The 14,370-nt window shown below is 32.5% G+C and overlaps 1 protein-coding gene across 1 annotated transcript in view; it reads left to right on the top strand.

The window, feature by feature from the left end:
* Positions 1-14,370, top strand: part of FBXO8 (F-box protein 8) — a 51,084-nt gene that overhangs the window by 18,869 nt on the left and 17,845 nt on the right. The window contains exon 3 of the mRNA XM_045799421.2: positions 1,982-2,108. Coding sequence (XP_045655377.1) covers positions 1,982-2,108 — 127 coding nt within the window. The remainder of the gene's footprint in view (positions 1-1,981; positions 2,109-14,370) is intronic.

The following is a 14,370-nucleotide window of genomic DNA, read 5'->3' as shown; positions in this document are numbered from 1 at the left end:
TAGAATTAATAAATTATCCAAATAACCAAACTTTAGTAAAAATGCATTACCAACAATGACATTTCTAACTCAGGCTTTCTGATGCTACAGAATTATAGTATTAATTATATAGTTAATTTATCAACCTCTAAATAGATAAAAATCATCAGTATCACCCTGTTACTCTCTCATTGTCTTGTTATAGTGAAGGTGCTGTGGAAGTGAGAGGAAATTCTATTAACTAGTGGTGTTTATGGTTATTAATTTCTTAATCAGTAAAAGAAATAAAAATACTTTAAAACTGGTTCATTCTTTATTTAGAATTTCTTGTCTGCATTTTAGTATTCCCAGAAAACTTAATTTGTAATCCTATATTTGAACTCTGGAAAAAAAAAGTTAATTTCTAAGCTTATCTGAACTCAATCAGAATGTCCTCTTTATCTGGGATTTAAATCTGCATGTTCATTTCAAAAGAAATGCTTCCTTTATTGTTACCACATAATATGCCTATTTTTATGACATTTGTGTTTTTTTTTTCTTAGTGATAAATTGCTTCTATTTTAAATTGAAGGCCAGCTTAGTTTTTATTTTAACTTTGGATGTGTCGAATACTTATTAATGTTGCGAGGTTCTGTTACTTTCACATAGCTCGGTAATAAAAGTCAAAAGCTATAAGACTAAAGGTTCTGCTAAAATATTGATAATTTTCTAAACAAGCTCCTACACTCACTATTTTAGAATCAGGAATTTCATTTGGTTGGTAAAAATAATGCATGGATATAAATAACTATTAAGAAGATATTCTCATTAAATCACATATTTTACTCACTATCCTCACAATTTTTGAAGTTACAGGCTGAGACAGTAACTTTTTCTTGTTACCCTATGCATTGTATGTGTGTGACAAGAAATTTGAGTCAATCAATAATGAATATCAGAAAATGAAACTATTTTAATATCTATCACTACAAGTAGGTGTTTTTGAACACACAAAAATCAGGTAATTTTGAGATAGAGTCATTAAAAGTGCACTAAAATATAATTGCAGTATTCTCTGTGTCTCTAGAGTAATGCACTTATATTTAATATCTATGATCTAATGATCCAGAATTTCTAGGCATTGTAATAAGATAAAATGAGATAAAACTTTAGCTTTTGAATAATAACCAGTAGCTAATGCCTTTGTATGGAGTTGGACACAACTATCCCAAGCTGAAAAAATAATATGTTTTGATATGAACTATTAGCATTTTAGGTTTCATAGAATTTTAAAACAATCATGTATACTGTGATGGTAAAAAAAAAAAACAGTGGTTTGAAGCAGCATCTTAAAAGCAGCTATGCTTCATGTTATATCCAGCTTTTGATGTATGTACTGAAGTGATAGCATTATAATTTCTATGTTTATATTTCCTGTTAACAATATAAATATTGTTAAAAAAAAATAAAGGTCTCCCTCTACCTAGCAATCTTTACCCCCATTCAAATCTACTTTGCAATAGAGCATAGTTACTTAATCCTGTTTAGTTTCTTGGTTAGGATTTCTAGCTCTGGAGTAAGACTCCTTGGGTTCAAGTCAATTTTTTTATCTTTTATCGTGTCTGTGTTTCTTTATCTTTAGCACCAACATCATAGTGTTGTTGGAAAGATTAAGCAGGTTAATACTAGTATAATGTTTTAAATAGTGCCTGACGTCTAGTAAACGCTGGGTAAATGTTACAAATAGCTGTCATTGCCATTATTAGTAATAGTTTCTATTTAACTTCAGATAGTACTCATGAATATTATTAATCTTTAACTCATGTTTATTAAGTACTGTCAGAATTGCTAAATTGAAGGCATTTGTCGATCATACTCTAGTAAACAAATTAATAAGCACAGAATTAAACATTTTCAACTTTAGAGCTATAAATTTCATGTTACTATTTTATCATGTGTATACATGTTTAACTTAGGAAATTAAATATAGTAACGTTTTCTTGTTTGATTTTATCTTTTATAGGTTGTGTAAATCCACTTGGGGTCACTGTTCCATATATAATAAGAACCCACCTCTAGGATTTTCTTTCAGAAAATTGTATATGCAGCTGGATGAAGGCAGCCTCACCTTTAATGCTAACCCAGAGGAGGTAAGTGAAGAACTTGAATATTTGTAATAGTTGAACTTTATTACCACCTTACTGCAGCTTTCCAATATAGTAAACTTGCAAGTAAAGTAACAAGTCATTGAATATTCCCTTTCAAGGAGGAAATCACTGAGAAGACCACTAAGTAAAGTTAATGCTGTATAACATAGTCATTTCTCTTTACCTTACCAACTCACATTTTAAATCTTTCTACCTGCTCATGTTGTGTGGCAGCTTCCATGACATATATGCGGTCCTCTATCGAAAATGATTAAAATGTGACTACAGTATATGTGGAGAGCACAATATGTTCATCAAATTTTATCTGCAGCATTTTCTTCCTGTTTTATTTTTCTGTTTAGTAATGATGCTACTTTTATCAGAGACAGTCACAAAGAACATTGTTCATTTGTGACACATCAAAATGTTGTCTTCTTAATGCCTTTAACAGTCCATGTTGCCATAGAAACTGCTTATAGATTGTCATAAAATTGAACAATTTTGTATTAACTAATTATTTCTTACTATAATGTAAGAATGATCAAAATGTGAAGACCATTCTTTCACTGATTTTTCCCCTCATTCTCATTTTAATATATATTCTGGAAAGGTTCAGATTCTCAGAAATGTTTTTCTTTTTTCCTCAGAAATGTTTAAATGCCTACTAGACTTATTCTTAGAAATCTAACAGAAATTATACAACACTCAGAACTACTACTTCTAGGTGAATTCTTTTCTGTGGAAAAATTTAACTGGCAGTTATTTTAATTTAATTTTCAAAAACCCAACTTTTTTTCATTTGTTGTAGCGGTATTAAGGACTATTTAAATTAGGCAGTCGAATATTTTTTAAAAATATCTTAACTTTTGCTGTGTCATAATTAGAAATCTGTTTCCCCCATGCAAAATATTTGAATATTAAACAAAAATACTGATTTTATAAATATGCATATAATACAAATGACATTTTAAAAATTAGGTTGATTTTTACTTATTACATATGATTTCTTAAATTTCCCTTGTATACAAATAAAAAAATATAACACCATTGCAAAGCTTTACTGATACACCATACATTATCAGTTAAGTCTTAGCCCCACAAATGTAAATATATATATATATAGTTTCTTAGTGATAAATTGCTTCTATTTTATATATATAAATATATATATAAAATATATATATATTATAAAGCCTGATATAAATATTTAAGAAATCTGTTCTCTCACTGCTGTTTAAGAGTTTTGATGTTCCGATTGAATAGAGGACTGATACTTAATTTAGAAGGCAAATGAATGGATAAACTCATAAATTTAGGTTTTGTAACTTATCACTTGATTGGAAATTTTTTCTGATGCATTTTGTCATAAAATCCACTTCTTTTTACTTTATTTTTGGTCAAATCCAAGTTCCGTTCCTTCTAAATATATGACAACAGTAAGCATGTCACTTTTTGATCTTGTACTGTGGCATAGCTACTCTGTACAAGGGATTCTTTTACACCTACATATTTGAAGAATGGCATGGTTTCAAAGACTTCATTATTCTGTTTATTAGAATTTGACATTACTTGTAGCTAATTAAAATAGTTCATATGACAAACTTTATAATAAGATACATATTTTGCATTAGTCTCTTAAGTTAGTCAAATGATGATTACTGGAGAACCTTGGCAGAATAGTACAGTGTTTTACTTCAGATACATAAGAATCAGGAAAGGCAGCTATTACAAGCCCCAGTCTTATTATGCCCAATTTATCAAGGGATTCTGGTTCCTGTCATGAATTATACTGATAATGAGTAAAACTGTCATGTTTAATTCATATCACTTGCAAATGTTACATTCTAAGGAAAGTATAACTTGGTAAGTACTGAGTTGTAGATTTACAAAGTCAGAAAAGTTGGATGTAACTGCTGATATTGATTATGGTAAGTAGTCATTCCTTGCTAAAGGAGTACCAATTTTTAAAACAAATTATAAAGTCATCATTTTTATGCAAAGATGAAACCATAGATAGGCCCTCATATACTAGGATATGATATGGATAGTTTTAAATATCTAAATAGGAAAAGCTAGATGTCAAAATATGTTTCCATCTTTGCAGCTGCACATATCAGACTATAGAGTTCTTGTTACACCTCCTCTACTGTGTTTGGAGGGGTGGGCAGAGAAAAAAGGTAAAATTAAAAGACCTCTCTTTAACAAAACTTAAAAAAATTTTTTTTTAAGTTGAATGTTTGCTAAGAGAGAGGATTGAAGTTATTAATTAAAATAAGATTTTTAGATCTTCAGATTATACTTATCCATCCTACCTTCCATTGTTATTGAGAGTTGGCTGTATTTTCTTTTTCTTCACCCCCTTGCCTGACTTAAAAGATATCCTGGAGCATTCCAAAAGCGTTGAATTCACTATTCTGAAAGGGGCATAGTGCTGTCAAGAGGCATACAGCTGAACCTTTCAGAGTGACTTGTGGTTCCAGAATTCTGATTCTATGCTTTTATGAACATCAGTAGCTTCACAGGTGTTACCTGATAACAAAATAGAATCTATCTTTACCAGAATGTACCTGTGTTATAAATAGGCAAAGAAGGACATTGAAATAAATACACCTGTAGATGCTGAGAATGAGGAAAAGCATTTTAATAACTATATTCTGTACTTTATTTCATTGACTAATATAAATAAAATCAGCTTGGTTGTTTATCCAAGTCAAGCCTTCAGAATTAAAATCATGTAATTGAAAGAGTTATCCTAATAGATGTTTTTATATAGAACTTATCTGTATGAGTCATACTTTAACCAGGTCTTAGAATGACTCTTACCAAGTTTTTTGAGTGCTAGAAATCAGGAAGTACTTTTTGGAGGTTGATTTCCCCCCCTTATTGGGGCACTATCATCAGATGTGTTATTTTGGGTTCTTTTAAGCCTGAGAAGTAAATTAGTTTTGATGATATGTGTAAATATAAGTGTTGTTTATTGTGAGTACCTGAGGTAAGATGTGTATAATTGTTCAGTATTATAAAAAGTCTACTTTTCCGTAATTTCTAGTTCTGTACTTATCATTTTGATAGCAAGCATCATTAAAATATTATAAAAATAAGAATACTTACAGCCACAGGGAACAAGATTCTCCAAAGGACATCGTTCATGTCACGGATATGGGTAACCAAACTCCACAGCAACTGCTGGCAGTGGCTCATGGGGTGGGGGAGAACATCCGCACAATTTGTGGTACGATTATCTAGCACGCTGTTGTTATCTGCATGATGTTGTGATCTCAGCTGTATGTAAAGTCTTGATCTTGTGCATGAGCTTGTGTACTTTGTGGCAGGTGACCACATTCTAGTAAAGGAATGTGCTAAAAACCATCTGTTTACATTAGGCTGTATTTCCCCTGCATGTACAAGTTACGTGTGTTGATTTTATTCTGCTAGCAGTATTATAATAAAGTAATTCAACTTCTCAACCAACTAGCTATATTCCTTGATCTCCATTTAGTATGAAACAGTTTCTTGACTTAGTTATTTTTAAATTTGGAATCTGAAAAATTGGGAGCAAACATGGTTTAATTTCAGTATGTTATAGGTTTTATTTTTGTTTGTGTAAATATGTTTTTTAAAAAATTTTTTTAAATAATATTCTTGGGAGGCCTGGGTGGCTCAGTCAGTTGAACATTGGACTCTTGGTTTCAGCACAGGTCATGATCTCAGGCTCTGTGGGATGGAGCCCCTCAGCGGGAAGTCTGCTAGAGAGTCTTCCTCTGCCCCCACACCCGTGCCCCTCTCTCTCTCAAATAAATCTTAAAAAAAAAAAAAAAATTCCCATTGGGGTCAGGTAAAAACAGTCTTTTAACTATATAAGCACAATTTTCTTGCCTTCATAAAGGAAGACCCACATGCATGCATACAATTTATGCATAATTATTAGAATGATCTGGGATAGATTCTATTATGAGAAATATTTTAAATTGGACCTGTGCACACATTTTAGATGAACGTGCATAAGCAATTTATGTTCATGATAATGTATTCTTTTTGCTGTTGGACCAGCTAAAATATAAACGGGGAATTTGTAGTTCTCCATTTTAAAAAGGAACTCAGGAGTTTATCCTCAGACATTAAATCTTACTGACTTTTTGCTCCAGTATACAGCAATAAAATGTTCATTACCATTACTTCATAGCATAGCAACAGTGATGAAAAATAATTTTTATTTTTATTCCTGGGGCTAGAAAACTCTGATTGGTATCATCAGAATATACAGATAAGCATTTTCCAAATATATTCTGTGGAATAATTATTCCACAGGATAATGGACATAGTCAAAGGAGTCCTCAAGTCTAATAAATTTGATCATGATAGGTTATGATTAGTTGGCTTATTTAAAAAATAACTTTCAAAGTCTTTAATACATTGATGCACATTGTGAATACGTGTTGTGTGCAGTATTATTCAAATTTATTTGACATAGCGTTAAATTTATTTGACAGTGTCCTTTTTTTTCCTTTGGTAAAGTAACATTCCAGCAGACACGTTCTGTGATATGTTAGTATAGATTATCCGTATCTTACTATGTGTAAATAAATATGAGTTCCTAAATGGATAAACACCTAGCTTGAATACCTTCGTGTTCACTGACAGTTATCTGATGCCTATTTTACCAGTAATCTTTTTTCTTTTGAAAGTCTATGAATTTATATTTGTTTTCTTTCCTTTTGTCTGATAGTATTATAAAAAATAAATTAAAACTGAGAGTTGTGCCTTGAAAGACTGAGAGATTTATCCATGTTCTATATTTTGATTATCATCTAATATGTTAAGGAAAATGTTACTTTGTAAAATAAAACCTTATAGAGATATTGAATTCAAATAATTACCTTTAGACATTGATACAAGTATTCGTATTAAGTAATTTATACAGATCATTTATCATTACATCCTTGATATTTCATTCTCTATACTAACTCTGTTATCTCTTGCAACACAGATATTTTCAGCGAAGACTGACAGGCCACTAAGATGCTTTTAAGTTTGGCAAGTGTACTGCCCACTTTTCCCTTTATGTATCACCTAGGGTATTTTGGCTGGAACGAACAGACAGTTTAATAGTGGCTTAACCGTATATATTTATTTACTCCAAAGAGACCCAGAGGTGGGTATCCCAGAGTTATTTCAGTGATAGACTGATCTCATCACAGACTCTCAAGGTGTGTTGACTTCTGCCTTCTTTTGGTAATAAGTTGGCCACCGCCACCCAAAATATCACATCCTCGTATGAAAGTATCCTCAGCACAAAGATGGGGCAAAACAAAGAAACTTCTCCTCTAATTCCTTATGCTTAATAGGAAGAAAAATATCTTTTCAGGAGCCTTCAGTGTACTTCTGCTGATTTCTAATCCACAGACTGAATCACATGAACATCCCTAGACCTATTGAGAACAGAAAAGAAGGGATTACCTGATTGACATAGAGTTACCGTGATTTAGCAACTGTGGCTGAGATGCTATAAGCAATAAAAAGAGTGAAATGGCTTTGAGGCAGGCCCAAGCATCTGCAACAGTAGTTTTACTAGTGAGCCACTTACAAAATTTGTTATTCTGCTTCTATTATTTCTGGGCTCTACTGGTTTAGAAGCCTACCAAAAGGAGGAATATTGGTAAGTGGCACAACAATTCAGATTGGTTGCTGAGACTACCTTCTTGGAGTTTTAGGTCTTCCTGCCACTGAGCAAAAATGACCAAAAAAAAAGAAAAAAAAGGATAAAGGTCGATAATTACACTGTGGTTGAAGTAACAAAGCCCAGTTATCAGTGGAAAATAGTTTTTCCCACAATGTGGGGAAAACAGAAAGATAGAAGTGGAACTCAGGAGCTGTCTTCAAGGTTCTTCTAGTACCACTATATCCTATCATAAAAATAAATTTTTAAAAAATCACATAGCCCTATGTGGGCAGGGTTTATTTTTTTTATATTATATTATATTATATTATATTATATTATTTATTTATTTATTTATTTATTTATTTATTATTTTTTTAATGATTTTTTATTATATTATGTTAGTCACCATACAGTACATCAGGCAGGGTTTAAATCACATCACTTAGACTACTCACTAGGTAAAGAACTTCAAACAGCTGAAAAGATAGCTCCATTCCCAGCCTCAGGAGTTGTACACAGAGTATTCCAACATAATCATGCTAATTTTATTCCTTTTGGCTTGGCATCCACTGCAATCCACCTGTAAGATTGGAGGAAACATGTGCAGAGAAAATTTTAAGTCTCAAAAAGAGACAAAAGAAGGTAATACTATATCTATGTGTATGTGTACACACCTGTATGTGTATATACTTCTGGAACTAATGTATGAGCATATAATGACAGGAACAGATGCGGCCATGTTGCAGCCATGACGGCTATTAATAACACAGGGAAAATAGAGCATTAGGAAGGAAGAATAGGGTCCATGAGCCTAACAACCCTGGAGCCAAAATACTTTGAAATTTCTTTTTATATTAGAAATTAAATACCTTTACTTTTTTGGATAGGGGTTCCTGTTGTTTGCAATCAAGAGCGTACTAATGCATTGTCATCACTATCATCATTATTTATTACCCAAACTCATTAAGAATTTGATATGTAATCCTGAACACAAATTATTTTTATAAGAATAAACAGTGCTCATTTTCATTAACAAATTAATTTTATCCCCAATTTGCTGATGAGAATCTAGTCAGAGCAAAGGAGCTAGCTGACACTGAAAGGAGTCCCTCATTATATATAGCTTAAAAAGCTTTCTCCTCTATTGGAATTATTTACTCAAAAGAGCAAAAATACTCAAGTTGATTGTCAAAACCCCTTTCCCTTGATTAAAATTAGAGTCAAAGTGAAAAACTGTGCCTCTCAGACACTGAATATTATCCTCTCACTAGATAATTCAATATTTTCAGTCTGGTTATGACTAGTCAGGTCATACTAAACTGGAGGCCATTCACTTTTTTGAGGGCAACATGGTATGTGTATAGGTGTGTATGGATATATCTTATCTCTTTTTAATCTGATCCATCATGTGTTAATTTTATGTTTAAGTAGGTAACTTTATCCTGTGTCTTTTAGGTCAACTTTATTTTACACCCTGCCGTGACCATAATAGATCTTGACTACCCTCCCCTTCCCTTGTCACCAAGAGTCATTCCAGTATGTGGTATACAATGACCCAACAGAAGTATTTGGACTCGGGGTAAACCTTTTAGAAGCTTCAAAGGGAAACAAATTTCCCAGGCCCTCTTTCGTCTTAATCTAATTGAAAAAGAGATTCAGACATAGAATATTCTATAGCTTGTTGATCAGTCAAACCACCGGATGCATTTTGCTTTTGTTTTCCCCAGTATGTCATGGGAGATACTGTTATCTCATTTAATGTGAATTATCTAGGGTAAATAGAAATTAGTGGACAATATATTAATCTAGGACTTTCAACTAGAAGAAAGAATAAAGTTAGAATATTTTAGCACCACAGCACCCATACTACAAATTTTAAAATGTGCAGTGCTGAAATGAGCAAGATTTTTTCTTTGTTTGAATTTTACTTTTGTTGCCAATTTAGATAAATACACCTGGTGAGTTTACAATATTGTGGTAATATTTTAAGTACATTTCAAAGAAAAATCTGTTTATCTTTTATTTCCTTCCCATATCCTGACCATCTTAATACGTCCATGTTCTTTGTTATCTGATGTGACCACAGTTTCAATGAAACTTGACAGCACTTTCTAGACCTAAGTTCTCAATTTTAATGTCCAAAGCAGTTTTCTGTCCTACACATCTTGTCTGAATGTAGCAATTGCTAATACCAATGTCACAGTAAATGTCAGTCTTAAAGATGAATTCTTTATCAGAAATCTAAATAGTATTTCCTCAGTTCTTGGATGTCATCAGTTGTACAGCATCCATCAAATTAACTGCAGCTTTTGAAATATGGAAGTATGAAGGAAACACTACAGTAAATGCAAATTTTTTACCAACTAACTATAGTATACATTTATCCCTAATATTATATAACATTTTCTTTCATGTCATAAAGATTTTGAAGATGCCTTCTTTATAATAAAAATGTTAAGATCTTTGTGAATCACTTTGGCCATTAGCAGGTAAAGATAGCATCAGAGTGACCCATTGCTTTTTTATTATTTGTACTGGGACCTCCAACTTTGGAGAGTTTATAATTTGAGGTATTTCAAAGTACACTGGAGTTTTGATCCAACTCATAGGTTTTTGTTGTGGTTATTTTCTGTTCTTTTTTTACCCCTTAGTTTAATTATGTAATCCTTAAAAGCCGATAGCTTCTCTTGAAAGCCACCTGGAGGCTTTGTACAGATTCAAACATTCAATTCAACAAATATTTATTAAGTATCTCTCCACTTACTAATTATATGACTTAAACCTTGGCAAATTATTTAACCTCTGGGCTTCAGTTTCCCCGTCTATAAAATGGGGACAATAATATTTGTGATTCACAATATATGTTACTGTGAATATTAAATGAAATAGTGTATGTTAAATGCTTAGTGCCTCTAAGCGCTCCCCAAATGTAGCTTTATATTTATACTAGAAGTACAACTATAACAACTTAGACTATCAAGAGCCAAGCACTGCTGTAGGCATTGGGGTTCATCCTCTCTCGGAACTTTCAGATTCTAGTAGATAAATATTTGACACCTGCGTAATGTTCCTTCATAATGTATGTATCGGTCACACCAACATCTGCTAGCTTTAAATGATGACACCCTTTGTTTTTAATTTCATTGTCTAGCATGTGATGAACAACCTTTTGCATATACCGTAACCTTTTGTGTCAGTGGTGATGCTTATTTTTTATCTTTTTGAGGACATTTTAAACAGTAATTAGGTGTCCAAAATTATGTTCAAATTAAAACCTGTGTCATGGCTGAATATGGTGGTGGGACGAACAGATACTTTAATTACCTGAATAAGTATACACATGGGCTAGCAGTGAAACTACTGTTTAAATTCCAGCTTGCTTCCCTGCTTGTCTACCATTAAGGTTTGTAGTTTTTCTTAGTGTTGTTTATTTCAAAATTGTTTCGGAGCTGTTAAAATATATTTATAAATGCACATATTAGAATCTAGAATGAGAAAATTAATTTTTATTTATCAAAGTCAAGTCGATCATTTAAATAGTTCTGTTTGCACGTGATTTTTATAAAGCAGGAATTCGAAATTAGCAAATATTATATTCAAATGTGTCACTTTCTCATTAGTTTGAATTATTATTAATTGTACCTTAACCTAATAGAGTTTTATTTCCAGATTTTGACTAGAATGTTTTCTTTTTCTGATTTACAGACAGTTTAGATAAGAAGGGGCCTTTCCAAGAAGTTTACTTTAGCTACCAGCAACTTGTCAATAATAGTAGTAGTAGTGATTTATCATTAAGAATTGCTTTCATGTTCTTCATCTTATTGATCTATCCCAGTCAGCAGATTAACACTTTTGGGGACTATTAGAACTCAAAGCGTGACTCTTTTTCTGTTTGACTCTATTAAAACTAATTAATAGGAACTAGCTTTTGTTATTTAAAACCTGGATAATGACATTTATATGATTTTGTCTGATGTCATTGCTTTCTCTCCTATGAAAAAAGAAGCACAATCATCTGTCTTACATTTCTCCTCCATTTCCCCTGGACTCCATTAGAAAGATTTTCCATTTTTCTTTAGATCTTCTTTGAACTATCCCTCCTTTATGTGAGATTTCCCATTGACGTGTTCTGACTAGAAATGATTTAGGGTGTATGTGTGCCTATTCTTAATAGTTGATCAACATTGTACACTCTGCTGTATGGAAGATTCCTCCATAAATTGTTTTGGAAAGCTGAAATCCTTGCCACTTTAAACAAGGTCTATAAATAAGCTGTTTCATTCCATATTTCATACTCAAAACTGAATAATATGATTCTTCATTATCCTCCAGAATGTTTAATTCTGGCCACTTTCAGTAACTGTATAAGAAGAAATTGGCTGACCAATACACCAATGCAAAATGTTTATAATAGGGGAAATTGGATGGGGTGAGCAAATTGGGGGAGTGGAGCCAATATGGGAACTCTTTACACTTTTGTTCAATCTTTCTGCAAAACTGAAACGGCTCTAAGAAATAAAATCTATTAATGAAAAGAAAAGAAAAGGAAAGAAAGAATTGGCTGCAGTATATTAGCACTGTCTCTCCCCAACTGTCACTTCCCCCACATAAGCATGGACAGTATGTGCTCTCTGTTCTTCCTAGGGAAGAGACGAGTGGAATCTGCAGTTCAGATTTCAAACTGACATCAAAATCATCTTCACATTTCTGTCCCAATTGTCATGACGTCCTTTCCTCTTAATTATAACTAAGTCACACAGAAGCTTCCACTGACTGCTTATAGGCACCTCAATAAGAGGAAAACTTTTCTTGTCATTCTTATAATCTTTTCAGATGGGACAACTTTAAAAACTTTGGCATAGTTTTTTTACTTTAGTCTTGGACTCTAGTGACTAGATTAGGAATAACAATTATGTAGGTGTGCCTGGGTGGCTCAGTCGTTAAGCGTCTGCCTTCGGCTCAGGTCATGATCCCAGCGTTCCAGGATCAAGCCCCGCATCGGGCTCCCTGCTCAGTCGGAAGCCTGCTTCTCCCTCTCCCACTCACCCTGCTTGTGTTCCCTCTCTCGCTGCCTCTCTCTCTCTGTCAAATAAATAAATAAAATCTTAAAAAAAAACAATTATACTATTTATAAACAGCTTAAATTAGCATGAAAAAGCAATAGCTGACATTTCTACAGTATGCTGAAGGTCAGTGTTACAACAGAGGAGAATGGTATGGAAACTTACAGAAGAAAAGGCTGCAAAAGCTAGTGGGTAGAATGAAATGAAATGACAGAAGAAAAGCTTCCATACTTAGTCTTAAAACTTGCTCATTAAGTAATCTTCTGCATTTACTTTGCAACTAAAAAGCAAGGTGTTAATTTATTACTTGCACAGTGTATATATCCCCAGATGAATTTCACCTGTTCAAGTTCTATGTGTTTTTTCCCTTAACTATAGAATACATATGCTCTGATTACGTAGGGAGAGTGAAGCCCTCAGTTTGTTTCTCAGACAGAGGGGAGGGGGTGGGGGAATGGGATAGGCTGGTGATGGGTAGTAAGGGCACGTATTGCATGGTGCACTGGGTGTTATACGCAACTAATGAATCATCAAACTTTACATCAAAAACCAGGGATGTACTGTATGGTGACTAACATAATATAATAAAAAATATTATTATGAAGTTAAAAAAAAAACGTAAGGAGAGAACTGCTTACTGACCAGAAATTAATAGATTTTTCATTTTGCTTAAGTGATTCTGAAAACACTATAAAAAAGAAGAAATAGTGTCACCATCAGTGCTATTTTCAAACAAGACAATGTGGATGCTCCATTTGACCTATAGAAGGCTGCCCTCTCTCTGATGTGCTAATTATTTTTTACTATCCAGAAAATAAATATCTATAACATTTTTTGTATCTTAATTTTTACATTAAGATTATTATTTTTAATGTGAAAAGATGACATTTCAATTGTTCATTTCACTGTGGCTAAAATACATATTTGAATATTACTGTATCACTTCTCACTGAAAGAAAAGGTAGAAATCTAGACTGAACTGTGTTGTTTTATAAATATCTATTGTTAAAATTTAAGGATTGTTATTTTAAAAGTCTTCAGATGTCCTTTAAAAAATGAAATGTAGCATCCAATTTGCTTTCTATTATCTAATTCTCCTAAGTGTAGATTTATTACCTGAAAAATAGTAACCATGGTTCTGGATTTTACATTGTATACATAGGCAAATTTGAACAAAATTAGTTAAACCAAGTTTTTTAAAAAATATCTTTATTATGCCATTCTGTAGGAAAACAAGGGTACCCCCAATTTTGTTTTAGTAATGATTTCTGTTATTGATACAAACTGCTGCATAATGTTTCTGCCAACTGTCAGTGCCAATAGCCAATACTTTCAGTATCAGTGGTCAGCGCGTTTTGTTTTTTTTGTTTTTTAATTAACAGTGTATATTTTTTAAGTCAGTTTTAGGTTTGCAATAACAGTTGGTTCTTTTTCATTTGGTTTTGCATACCCAGTTTTCTAGAATTCACTGTGTTAACTGTATAATTTCTGGTCCTGAACATATGTATAGTAGATTTTGCTTTTGAAGCATACTGTGGATAAT

The sequence above is a fragment of the Ursus americanus genome, chromosome 13 (genome assembly GCF_024610735.1).
Source record: "Ursus americanus isolate L20-20 chromosome 13, mUrsAme1.1.p, whole genome shotgun sequence".
NCBI classification, from domain to species: domain Eukaryota; kingdom Metazoa; phylum Chordata; class Mammalia; order Carnivora; family Ursidae; genus Ursus; species Ursus americanus.
Note: the sequence above shows the minus strand (reverse complement) of the source record. Positions and strands in the feature narration are given on the sequence as shown.